The sequence below is a fragment of the Talpa europaea genome (genome assembly GCF_964194135.1).
Source record: "Talpa europaea genome assembly, chromosome: 4".
NCBI lineage: Eukaryota > Metazoa > Chordata > Mammalia > Eulipotyphla > Talpidae > Talpa > Talpa europaea.
Window position 1 is genome coordinate 140,711,063 of NC_140070.1, and position 13,475 is coordinate 140,724,537.

The 13,475-nt window shown below is 46.4% G+C and overlaps 1 protein-coding gene across 1 annotated transcript; it reads right to left on the bottom strand.

Moving 5' to 3' along the window:
• Positions 1 to 1,897: 1,897 nt before the first annotated feature.
• Positions 1,898 to 10,071, bottom strand: ATP5PO (ATP synthase peripheral stalk subunit OSCP; the record flags this gene model as incomplete). Its single annotated transcript, XM_084232748.1, is given in 9 exon segments — positions 1,898 to 2,063; positions 2,330 to 2,416; positions 4,650 to 4,762; positions 5,468 to 5,597; positions 7,812 to 7,922; positions 8,508 to 8,558; positions 9,761 to 9,802; positions 9,804 to 9,882; positions 9,971 to 10,071. Coding segments are annotated over 9 exon segments (828 nt in total). The 3' UTR covers positions 1,898 to 1,949.
• Positions 10,072 to 13,475: the final 3,404 nt, after the last annotated feature.

The following is a 13,475-nucleotide window of genomic DNA, read 5'->3' on the forward strand; positions in this document are numbered from 1 at the left end:
CTGACAGGTGGGTAAATGTAAATGTACTCTTGGGGAGCCCCTGTGCATATTGGGGTGGAGCTGCAGTCTGGCAAACCCTGTTTCCTGGATAAGGAGGCACCCCCAAAGTTACCTCTGCCAGTCCCCGTGTTAGGTTATGGAGTGGGCATGGTGGGACGCTGGAGGCTGTCGAGCCTGTACCCCACATTTGGAGACGTTTTTCTATCTGGGAGGCCTGTACTAAGCTCTCTGTAATCTCAAGTCTGCTCTGGAAGTGGGATAGTTCCACTTATGGGAGAGGAAACGAGGTCTGAGGTTGGCTACATTGCAGGCTGGAAGCGATGGGGTAGGATTGCTCCCCTCACCCCTACCCTGCTGGCCCCTAGATCCCTGCTTTCCATCCTGTCACTGGGTGTGGGAGACAGGCGGCCCGTCTGAGCCTCACTCCTCACGGCAGGTCAGTCACGCTCTTCCTTATGGAATTTTCTGGCAGCTTGGAGACAGTGCATGTGGCAGTGGCTGGCCTGGCTGCATGTTGAATGGACTCCGTAGGGGGGCTCTTAACCTCCCCCAGGGCATCCTCCAAATGCAATTACAGTGATCCCTGTGGCTGCAGAGGCTCTGGTCCTTTCGGATCCAGCCCCCCCCACCCCACTGAGTGCAGTGGCCCACCTGTCCCAGGTTAAGTGTGAGGAATCTTTCCTGGCAGCTTTAGGGTAATTATCAGAGAAGCAGAAAGGCTGATTTCCTTTGGGTTTGGCTCCAGCCTATGCTGCCTCCAGCCTGATGATTGGCTGGAAAAGGTGGGGGGGCCTGAGGGCACCGTGTTCCCTTCTCTGGAATAGCTGCTTCCAGTGGGGAAGAACATCAGGAGTTCCCGGCCTGCCTTGGTGCCCAGGATACCCCCGGGGAGTGCGACAGCAAGCTGGGGACCTATTTGGCTACCTCCTCTTCTAAGCACAGTCTCCTCCTGGACCTTTGCCCCAACTGGGGCTGAATGAGTGCTTGTCAGCTGTTTTAACTGCTTCGTCTAGATTCTGTGGATACTAGAATAGAGACTTTTTGGGCAGAAGCTCCCTGAAAGCCATGCTGTTTTATTGGGGTGTCTGGAGGGCAGGCCTGAAAGACATCACTTTGGGTTCAGAACAAGGACAATGCACGGGACAAAGACGTGTGAGAGCAGCCCCACGAGCACAGACCCAGAACATCTGACCAATACTTGCTCTTAAGGGCACGCGGTGGGGCTTGGGCCTCAAAGAGCAGCAGCGAATTGAAAAGCAGCTGCCATCCCAGACTGGGCAGGTTCATTGTTGATTCAGGCAGACAAGAATTTGAGACTTCGGTATCTCTCAGAGGCCTTTAATGCTTTATCAGGGGACTGGACTCACAGGCAGAGCAGCAGGCAGGGAGGCAGCAACTGAGCCCACCTAGCCCCCTCGACTCTCCCTTGAGCCCTCTTCTGCCTAGGTGGCCGTGTTTACCTACGTGCAGGCCTCGCGTTCTCTGGCCTTTCTCTGGGTCTCCCGCTCTCTTGGCCGGGGCATCTGCCCTTGTAAGTATGCGTGCCGCATGCTCGTGCCCCCAAGTGCTTGCTGCACAAACACAATGTCGTGTGTGGGCAATAGAGCCTGGAGGGCGAGGCCGCAGGTGGCAGCCGTGGAGGCCCGCGGCAGGACCCGCCCCCAGGGAAGTGAGGTAAGAGATGATAAACCGGTAGTGCCCGGCATGAAACGAGGCCTCAGTAATGTTAACTGTTTTTCCTAATGGACACAAGCTTCCAGATTCCTCAGAATAATCTACACGAACGACAAAAGTGATTGGCTTTTTGACCTTGAAAGTAGGAGAACACTGGAAGATATAAAAGTAAGGCTTCCTGGGTTTCTTCAAGAGAGCACACACGGTGTGTTCTGTTCAGGAAGCGCTTTATTGTTGCTCCAAGTTTAGAATTTCATGGAGACAGAGCGGCACTTTCAGACGGTCTCCCGCATCACCTTGCTCAGCTTCTGAATCTTGGTTTTTGCCGACATATCCACATACTTTTCTCCAATGCGGACAATCATTCCACCCATGATGGATGGGTCAGTCTAAGAAAGAAAATAGGTTGAAAACATGAACACACACCCAGACACGCCACCAATCTAACAGAAAGACGAGAGCATGGCAGAAGACAAGGCACATCTAGAAAAGGCAGAAGTCTATTTGTGAATGGAATCAGTAATAAAAACAAAACTTCATATAAAATTTCGACTGCAGGTAAATCACTACACGGCGAGATCCCAATTTTTACTTTCAATAGCCATTTTAAGTGTCGAATAACCCGAGGAAACACCATATATAATTAAAAACTTACCTTCACTTCCAACTTCAACACTTGGTTTTTACTTAGGAAGCTCTTCAGGACGGTTTTTAATTCAGTAAGAGTGGCTTCATCTAAAGGCTAAGAAGACAAAATTGTCCTTTAGATAAAGCAAAATAGAAATTTTCCATAACAAAGGGGAAGGGGGAAAAATCCCACCAGCACACGTCACCGCCACAGGCCTGCACCAGCTCCTGGGAGCCAGCCAGGGGCGGCAGCGCATGCATCCCCAGGCAGCTCACCCGTCTCTGCTTCTGAGTGCAACTCAGGAGTGGAAAAGTCCCCGGAGGTCTGTGAGGCCCGAGGACGCCGCCCGCCTCTGTGCAGCCTGTGTGAGTCTATTACTTCCTTGGACAAGAGGCTGCAGCTTAACCTGGTTCTAGAACCACCAGGCTGTGACAAACCATCTGCCCTGGAGCACTCGGAAGCCGGGGCAGCCGGCTGAGCCCTGAAGCCACGTGGTGATGGGGCAGGACCCCACGCCTGGCCTGTGTCCTCTCCGCTTGCCCCAACTGTTTCTTCATTAGGTGAGAATGAAAAAGGCCTTTGATCTGCCCCAGTTCTACCTCCCTAACCTCACCTGAGCACCCAAAAGCTAGCAAAAAGAAACCTTTATAGGGCCTTCCCGGTGGCGCAGCGGTTGAGCGCTGGGTTGCGAAGCTGCCCGCAGCCTCTGAGGTGCCGGTTCGAGCCCCGGCTGCTCCCTGGCCACCAGAGGAGGGTCCCACATGGCGCGCAGACCTCTCCTGCCGCCCGCTGCTCCCCTCAGCAGTGTACTTCGTCAGTCTGCCTGCTGCTTCCCGCTCTGGTTCTGGTGAATTCTCTCACCCTCCCGCGTTTCTGACTGCACCCAGTGCTTGTATAAATAAATCTTTAAAAAAAACAAAAGCAAAAAACTGAACTCAGAAAATATTAAAAAAAAAAAAAAAAAACCTTTACAAAGATCGAACAGTATCTTTTGGGGGTGGTGGAGGGAACGTCAATCAGAGCATTGTTTGCTGAGATTCCAAGGTCAGCGTACACACGTCCCGTTCAGATACCTGAAGTGGGTATCTTACACCAACCGGTTCCTTCGCTGGCCAAGCCCAGGAGGCCAGCAGTGATTACCCCTGTTGCCCGTGAGGGAACTGGGTGAAGCGCTCAGAATGGTCAAGAAACTCACGTGAGGACCCAAGAGCCAGCGAGGACCAGCGCCGACACCAGAAATCAGTCTATTTCTCGTTTGTGCCTTTCTCCCCAATCAACGTATAATTTTTTTAAATAGTGGAAACTTATTTACTCAGTTTCAACACCAAAAGCATTAGCATCAGTTTGTTCTAAAAAGGTTTACAAAGACAAGTATTCCTTGGAAAACAAAAAACAAAACCCTGTCCTGTCATCAGTGAAGAAGGACCTGCAGGGGCTCTGGGGACAGAGTGACCGCTTGGCCGCTGAAGCCTGGTCTGAGCTGTGATGACTTTCAGCCAGGTCTATGCTTTGGGGGGTGGGGCACTGACTTCTCAACCTCAAATGTGCAAATATATATTATGTGCAGAAATGCCTCAAATTGCTCTTCTGGAGAGCTAACTCTTTTATACACACTGAAAATATTCATCTAGGTGAGTCAGCTGCTGGTATTCCTAGTCAGTCTACTTTGCCCTACTGATAAGGAAGCCCCCCCAGACCGCCTGCCTCTACTGACGACCACACTAGAAGAAGATGCACATTTAAGGCAGGCAGGCAGGCGGTGGATGTAGCTCAAGGAACACAGACTTCTGGAGAGAAACTTGTGTTCAGACGTGGCTCCACCTTTTGGGACCTTGAACAGAGACTTAATTTCCTTGGGTTTTCATTTCCTCATCTATAAAATAAGGATAATTATTCTTCACGTGGATTTTTTGATATGAAATAAATTATAAAGTGCTAGTAAACAGGTTTCAATAAGTAGTGGCTGTTATTCCCGCCGACCACGGTAAGTCAGAGATCAAAGGGCCGGACTGCTCCCTACTCCCCACTACAGAAGCTCCTAGAGACTCTTGTTTCAGTTAACTGCTGAATAGCTAATCACAAAATAGCTCAAACCTATCGGAACATAAACCACCGCTTCCTGACACGTTCTGGCGAGTTATACGTCTGACTCCAGAATCAGGCCTCCTGAACAAATGCGGGCCCTCCCAAAAAGGAGCTCGGGAAGCTGGTGCGAGAAAGAAGCTAACCTCCCACACGCCAAGTCACCTTTCCTAATTTCTGCATATTCAGCCTGCTTTCCCCTTTGTTTTGCAAAATGTGACATGTGGACTGTCAAGGCAAAGGCCGCACCGCCAGCGTTACTCACAGATGCGGTGGTCACCGTGCAGGGCACTTCTCCACGGTGGACACTCATCATGGTAGAAAAGGCAGAGATGATGGCAGGGGTGTTGTTCAAACGGCCGTTTTCAGCAAGCAAATCTGGGAAAAGGCAGGGGCCTCAGTGATGGGAAATTCATTCATGACAGATTATTCACCTGGTATTCTTGTCACCTCTAAAGCAAATTGGGGATACTGGCCTAAAACACTGCCTTCAATGTCCTTTGCGAATGTGGGTGCAGGAGATAAAGCTTGTTATTTAAAAAGTATAGTCAATATTTAAAAAAATACCCTGCACTGACAAGTGTTTAAATTAGTAACAGATCCGCAACAGATGTCCTGTACACAGCCTGCAATCTGATTTTCATGCTTATGTCACAAATTCCAATGTTTGGCTACAAATTCCCAAATTAACATCCAAAGATGGTGACGTGAAGATAATTTCTTTGTAACTCATGTGCTCAGCTGCCCATGGGGGTGTGAACGTGATCTAAAGGTCCCCAAGGACGCCACATCCCTAAGATGGAGGCACGGCCATTACCGGGCGCCAGCCTGCGGGTCTCCCCACTGCAACTCCAGCAACCACTTAGAGCTTCATGTTTTTACACAGTGCACCTCAAGCGTTAATGTGCAAACCGTTCACGTGGGGCTGGTTAAGATGTAGGTTCTTGATTTGCAGGTTGGGGTGAGTCCTGAGGCTCTCCAGGTCAACAGGTTTCTGGGTGATGTGGATGCTCCTGGTCCAGGGACCATTCTTCCAGTAGTAACATTTTCTGAGTCTTCAAGTGCAAAAGGTCTTATACTTACTAATCAGGTTGGCTGTGAGGGGAGAAAACTTCTCTTTTGCTGTCATGTCATTCAGACTCTTCACTTTAATGGATCGCTTCACGTGGGGATTCAGAATGGAAGCAGCCATCTTCGGTTCCTTCAAGAGTTGCTAAATGCACCAGAAAATAGTTTCTTAAACTCTGTAGAGCACAATGACCTTAGCTGCCATACACACATTCTTCACACGTGCTTGTGAAGCATGCAATCCAGGAAGTAAATCAGCACTCTCAAAGCATGAATGAGTAACAGTTTCTAATCAAATAATTTCTTCTGTCTTGCATGATTTTACACAGGACACAGACTGTTTCTTGAAAAAAATCTTAAAACGTTTTATAAGGTTTCTTAAATTTATTTTTGCTCTTCAAGAAAGATTATAGAAAAATGAAGTGTCTAAAAGCATCAATCACTGCCTGTCTCAATGGACTGAGTATGGCCAACACTCCAGCTTTCCAAAAACAGAGAAGACGCAGTGGAGCCAACACTCAAGCGCAGACCCAGGAAAGAGCTGTGACTGCCGAAGGGACCTGCCTCCCCCAGAGGCAGCTCCAGCTCAGGGTCATTCTGACTGTCTGCAGAACCCACCCAGCCCTGTGAGACATATCTAGGCAGCCTCAATGAGCCTGGGAGAGCTGACAAAAGCAAGTGATCACCCTCATGAGACCACTTGGACCCTGCTGTTAACCAGACGTCTGGACCCAGCGCCAAGTGCAGCTTCCAGCACTTTGTTTCCCACAACAGCAGGCTGGCTGGAGTGCCTTGAACCAGGCCTAGCTTCAACTTGGGCATCTCCGACTTTACACACCTCTGGTGCCCTTCCATTCCTGTCAGCACCTTTTCCCAGGCTGGAATTCTGTCTCTCATTCAAGCTGTTGCCATACATGCCATGTGATGCTAAAAGTTCCACTGGAGTGGCATCACAGAAACATTTTCCCATAAAAATAGCAGGTCTATACAAATTAAAAGCATTCTGGAATGTGAGTTATTCTATTTCTTATCTGTTGCTGCTACATCACCCAGGTCGGTTAGCACCGCACTTTCTGTGCTAAGAAATAGCTAATTTTTATTCAAGTCAACCCTCTGTGTCTCCACATCTTAACTGACCTGTAGGCTTCAGTCAAACCCCATCTAATGTCCACAACCCAGGTCATCCTGCTGTTGCAAGCACCACTGTCCAGGTTTAAAATGGGCAAGGATGACAAGTAAAGGGCAACGACTGTCACCCCCCCAAATGCCTGGAAACACTGCCTGGCTCTTGCCACCCCTGCTTCCTACCAGCATCAGTGAGGCTGAGCCTCCTGGCTGTGTGAGAATAAGACTAAGACAGCAAGCATTATCCGCCGAGACGACTGGATAAAGGAAGGACTATAGAGCTAACTGTTAGGACAAAGGGTCTAATAAAAAGCTCAACATCAAAATGAATGAACCATGTCAGTATTATTCTGTAAACTAGCCTGTGAGGGGCCCCTGCCAAAAATAAGATCAGAAAAAAATCTTTAGGAATATGTGGATTAAAAAATACAAGAAATTTTAAAACACAAAACCAAAACAGCACACTTTCTCTGGAAAGAGTTCTACTGGACTGTGTCTCCTTCTCTTTAATCCATAACTTACTGCCAGAGGTGGCAACACAAAAGCTAAGACGGGGAAGGAATGAAATATGGGAAAACTCGACCTCAAAGCTCAGTGAAAATTTCAGTGGGGATGGCCTCTGAAGGTAACATGGCAGGATTTGTGAGTTCAGTTTATTTACTCTTCGTGGTTAAAAAAAAACCCACAAAGTAAACTCTGCCTCTCTCTCTGTCTCCATCATCTCTCGAGCTCACACACCTTTGCTCACTTTGCTGCCCAGTCTCCTTGGCCTGGCCAACCCCCTCACATCTTGGGAATAAAATCAAAGAAAGGTTTCAAAGGGAAAGCAAATTCTAGTAAGACAAAACAACATTATATAAGAAAGACTATTTTGGAAATACTTGGCACACACAAACTGACTTCCAAAGGTGAACTTTTGATTCCTTTCTGAAATCCAGTTTTTCTTAAATTACAATCCTGTATTTGAATCTTACATTTCTATTTCTTCTCTTAGCCCACATTCTTGCTTCCTAATATTAATATCTTTACATGTGTCTGCTGATACCTATTGTATTACAGGTTCAGAATAACACCCAGTGCTGTTACTATCAATATCAACATAGAAAATGGCTTTTCCTTTTTTTGTAGTTTTTTTATGTTAGGATAGACATCAATAGGAATGCGTAGTCAAACAACTAAAGGGGAAAAAATGTCTCAGGAACTTCACATGTAATGAAAAAGAAAAGCTACTTACAGCCACTCTCAGTAACTCCTTTTCTACCTGCTCCAGCTTATTCTGTTTAGATGCAGCAGAATAAAGAGCCGTTGCATAGCGACCTTCGACACCGTACACCTGAACAGGTGGCTTTAAAAAAAAAGTGGGGTTGGGGGAGGAAAAACAAATTATTAAATATTATAATATTTAATTATCAAATATTTATAATTAAAACTATACCTTTTATGCATAAAAGCTTAAATAATATGGCATGTTCAGTTTAATGGAAACCTTCGACATTTTACTGAGTGCCTGATGCTTATTTCTTAAATGAACTGTAGGATTTTTTCCTGCTCACTATCATCAAGGTAGAGGCTCAGTGGTGCCGTATGGTCGTAGTGGAACAGTTTAGCCTCTGAATAGGAATGATTTAGTTTTAGTTTGGCTCTAAGGTCAAAATGAGTAACCTTGGTGAAGTATTCCCTTGGTGAAGTATCAATTGCCTTTTTTGTAAAATGGGAGGACCAGCTATTTCCCACCCCTACTTTGGGTTTTAAGAAATCCGCATTTTTAAGATTATGCGCGGGCCTATCACACAGCAGGCATTCACTATTATTTGGTTCCCTATTCTCACTCACACCTTACATTTGGAGAACCACCAATTGTGCAGTCTTAGACAGTAGTATGCAAAAGTCCATGCTCGGGGCACCGCTCCTTGACTCACATAACACTTACCCTCACAAGCTTGGAAAACGGCCTGACCACAGAGATACTGAAGCATTGCACCTTTAAAGCAATAAAGACAAGTAGAGTAAGTGAGATTACTTAATGGATTTCTGCATTTAAACCATTAATAAAAAAAATTCCATACAGGTTTTAAATGATTAGTTTGTTTCTTTGTATCATCACTCAGATTTCTAAGGGTGAGATGACCGATATACACTAGCTACAAGTACATTTCCCCACTGAGAACCATCTGAAATTACTTGAGAAATTGCCTTCCCATAGATTCCTAACATGCTAGGATTGGACTGAGACCAGTACACCAGCATGACAAAGAAAACACTAATTTCAAGAAAAACGTTCAAAACGATTTAACAAGATTTTTGGCATTTATATCACCACCCTTGGGCAGGATTTCCATAAAAAGTGGGAGGATTCCAGTCATGGTTACAAGAGACAAACCTTACAATCCAAATACTATTCGAAAGTAAAGATTAACCTTTTGAGTATTGCAGCCGAGTCTGAGCTGAGCAAAGGGCCTAGTTCTCAGAGGTGGTGTTTTGTCTATCAAGGGGCAGAGTTGGAATCCACGGCACCTGCAAGGGCACAGGTCACCTTCACGTAACTCCAGCTCTGGCGTGTACTCTATGGAAACTGGCTGTTAGGACTGACAGGCTTTAACATTTATGGTAAAATTAAGTAAGCCCTCAGGGGGTCATGACAGGTAAAGCATCGTTGTAGGTGGGTAACAGCACAGATTTTCGTTCCAACTCCATCTTCTGTGTGAGGTCTGTGGGTTCGGATCTCAGCTCTCCCTCCCTCTGGCTGAGCAGCCAAGGACGAGCCACTTAAACTTTCGGTCTCACTGTCCGGAGAGACATGTGCTCCACAAATACTCCTGAGCATTACCTACGACCCCTGCCAGGGTCAACCATGGCGGGGTGGGGGGAGATCAGGAGTGAGCCGCGTTCTTTCCTCGGAGTCAAGGGAAGCCCGGTCCTCTCTCCTGTACCCCCCAAACCTGCTGCCTCCCGGGGCTGTGCTGGGAGGACGCCAAGGCCAGACACCCCAGCCCTGCGCCCCGCGCCCGGCCAGCGTCCCGGGAGGGAAAGCGGGGCTGTCCGGGCCTCCTGCATCGATCGCCCCCTCTCTCCGCGCCCCACGACCTCGAACGCGGCGGCCACACCTGCGGCCTCGCGCCGTGGTGCTAGGGGTTCCCCTCGAAGGGATCCTCCCGTCGGCTTCCGGGACCTCCGTAGTCTCACCTGCCGGCAAAGCCCGGACACAGCGGGGGCGGCCATCTTCTCCCGGGCGGCTGTAGGTCAAACCCGAGCTGGGAGCGAGAGATACGCGAGGGCGCACGCGCGCGTCAGCGTAGCCGCTCCGCCTGCTGGGAAATGTAGGCGAGGATCATTAGAACGCATGCGCAGAGCTTCCCTCAGGCTGGGAGTTGTAGTCCGTGGAAGGCATGGTACTCGATGGACCCAAGGGCCAGACTCCACGGGCTGGGGGTGGGGCTAATGGGCTCGGACAGCACCTGAACAGTGAACTTCTGGAGTGATTGACTGAGACCCATACTGGGGGTGGATTTGTTGTTGCTAGTTTAAAACTTTCCATTTGGATAACATCATGGCCTTTGTTGCATTTCACACTCGTCACGAGCATCATTAGGATTTTACCATTTCTTCCGACCTCGCCAAAAGGGGGATCAAGCCTAGTTTCTCAAGCTGTTTTCAGAGCGGACACTACATGTCCAGTGCTTAGACCATGAGTGGCCCCCTCCATCCTCCCCAACCCACCCCAACGCTTCTCATCTCGCCTGAGAATAGATTTGTGGGCATGTGACATTTTGGTGCCTAAATTCTTGATTCTGGGTAGGGCAGAGTGATGATCTGAGAATCAGACCTAAAATAGGAGATGAGGGGTTCGAGCAAGAGTGACATGGAAACTGAGAACAGGACACTAGCCTTGGTCTGGTTCTCTGCATTCAGCCTATTTCAATCTATTTCCTCCTAATTGGTGCTTACTCCAATGTTCTCGTCTCAGATCCCTTGGTTGTAATAATGGGTCTGTGGCCAATTCAAAAGGTTTTCTTTTTTTTCAGATCTGTTATAGGAACACAGATTAATTCAGTAATTTACTCTTTTAGAGTGTAGTTTTCTTATTATAAAAAAAAAAAACAAACTTGTAAAAATGCAGAAAGATAGGAGGGATACAGTTATCTTCTTTTCTGTTATCCAAAGGCAGCTGTTGACAATAGTTTGGTGAGTTTCTCCCAACAGCTTTTCAGGAAGTTGGGAGACCTTGGCCCAATCATGTAACTTCTCTGTGAGTCTGTTTTCTTATCTATAAAATAGGTTTTATAGTAGAAACTGCCTTATAGGTTGTTAGGAAAAATAAGGAAGTTAACAGATATATGAATACTTAGAACAACTGCTAGGCAGAGTGGCACTCAATAATGATAGTTCTTTATTTTGTGTTTGTGTTTATTACGTAAATAGAATCATAATGTAATAAATTACATTGTAAAAGGAATGTGATTTACAATGTCATTTAGTACATTGTGAAAAAGGTTGCTGCTATATATGGAGTGTGAATACATGTTTACACTAGAATGAGAGCATATTTCCAAGTGATAGAGTTTTATAACCACTGTAATGGCTGCAGAATAAGCCATTGAATGGATATTCTGTAACTTAATTATTCAGTGATTTTTGAACATAATTCAGATGACTTTCATTTTCCCCTTCCAATTTAAAAATAATAATACATCACCTGAGCAGTTTTAGAGACAAACTTCTCTCCTCCATATTTAGGATAATTTCCAAATAGATTTCAGAACTGACAACTTGGTGAGAGGGTGGGAGCACTTTGAAAGTTTTTGTTGCACTAGGTCAAGTTGCTTTTCAAAAATTTTAAACAATGTACACTTGTTTTGCTCCACTCTGCAACTTGTTTTCAGAGGCTATTTTAAAATAAATCGAAAGGAAAGTATATCATGTGACACATTTTATTGAGCACCTATTATGTGTAGCAGTCAATCGCCCATTCTCCCTGCTGTTGGATTCTTGGGGCCTTCTGAAATCTCATTGCAGGGAGGTCAGGGAGCTTCTGCAGCAGTTTTCTAGCTGTGTGCCTGCCATGCCTTCCATGCAAGAATAGAGATTTTGGAAAGGAAAAAAGAATTTTATCTTGGAGAAAAAGGGAAAAGACTTAGCACTTGTTTTTATACCATGCTACTTCTATACAAACTCAAATTGTTTTAAAATTAGTTATTTTAACGACTGAATAAAAGGCACTTGCCCAAGGTCATAGAGCAGGACTGCAGTGGTAGCAGAACCCAGACATGGAACGTCCACTTTTGTTCTATGCTCACTTTTGGTTCAGAACAAATACTGCTCACTGTTTCATGTTCTCTACAAAGGCACCACACGCTGGTGTGGAAAACAGCAGTGTGATGCCACCAGATCCTCAACTGCGTATGTTTTCATAAGTGAAGTGACTTCCCCTTCAACCCAGAAAGAACCCTTCTAAAACCCAGAAATCCGGAAGAGGATTAATATGCAAAATGTTCACTCCGTTCATTTCAAAACAGCAAACAGTTGGAAAGAAGTGCCTGAGAATCAGAAAATGGCTTTTAAGATGGCACACTGGGCATGGTATGAAATGAGTTTCAAAAATTATTTAATGTTATAGAAAAATAATGACAGGAAAAATTACAAACGATATACTCTGTAGAGTGTGTAATCATTCTGATTATTGTTACCATAATACAAAACAAAGGGGACCTCCCTGGTGGCCTAGGGGTTAAGTTTCAGCGCTATCACCTCTACGCCTGAGTTTGATCCCTGGCCAGGGAGCTGACCTACGTGACACAGTAGACCTCTCGTCTCCCCGCTGCTCTCCTCAGCAGTGTGTTTCAGTAGATCTGCCTGTTCTGCTCCCCACTCTATCTCTGGTGAATCTTCTCATCCACCGCATCTCTGGCCTGCACCCCAGTTCTTCTATGTGAAAAAAAAAAAAAGAAATAAAAAGGATGCACTCAATTACTGCTGGCCTTGGAATGGAGCTCCTGGTTTCTGATGATACTTCCCTTGTGACACAAAGGCCATTGCTTCAAGCTGACGATGTGCATGAAGGACCAGGCTCCAAGGCTGGACCAGTGTTTCCTTCCCAAGATGAGCTTCCTTCCCAAGCTTAGCTTCAACACAGACTCCACCAGCCGGAGGGACTTCCTTTAGCTTTGTGGAGCACATACCAGCGACGGTGTCTTCAAGGCAAAACCAGGTAACCCCCACTTTTCAAAAGTCCAAATTGTACCATTTTATTGTTATGAAAAATCACATAAACTGTTTTGGTTTACAGAAGGTTTTCTGGAATGCTACTTTTGTATAGTGGGGTATGCCTGCAGCAAGACATTCCCTAAGTTCTGAAAGGACCTGGAAACAATTGCATTATTCATGTGTTTACTTATCTTGGGGTGAATTCTGTTTCAACGTTCTTTTTCTTTCTCCTCCAAGTTTATTTGGAGACCTGTGCATGGATCCTTTAGAGCAAGATCCTGTCTTGGGGCCACGGCTGGCAGCCTGGATATTGAACTTCATATATAGCTTGTCTTCCATTTAAACTTTCTTAGTGGAAAAATGACTTTGTCAGCCTTCTACATAGGTCTGCAGATGTCCCCATTAAAGGGGGGCCTTAGGGCTATCCCATCAATCAGCACAAGCCCTGGGACTGGAACCGATCAGCCTTTGAAAAAGAAAAAGTGTGAGGAAAATGGACAGTGAAACTCCCAGTTCTGTGACCATATATAACTTTCAACCATTTAGCCTTAGGATTAAGGATACAGGGAAGAAAGAATAAACCATGTGAAAAATGACTTGAGTCTTTGCGTTTCAGGAAGCGGCTGCGTCAGGAAGGTCTGCAGCACGGAGGGCCGGGTTCTGGAAGGCGACAGAGGGAGGCCGGCACCGCGGGGCT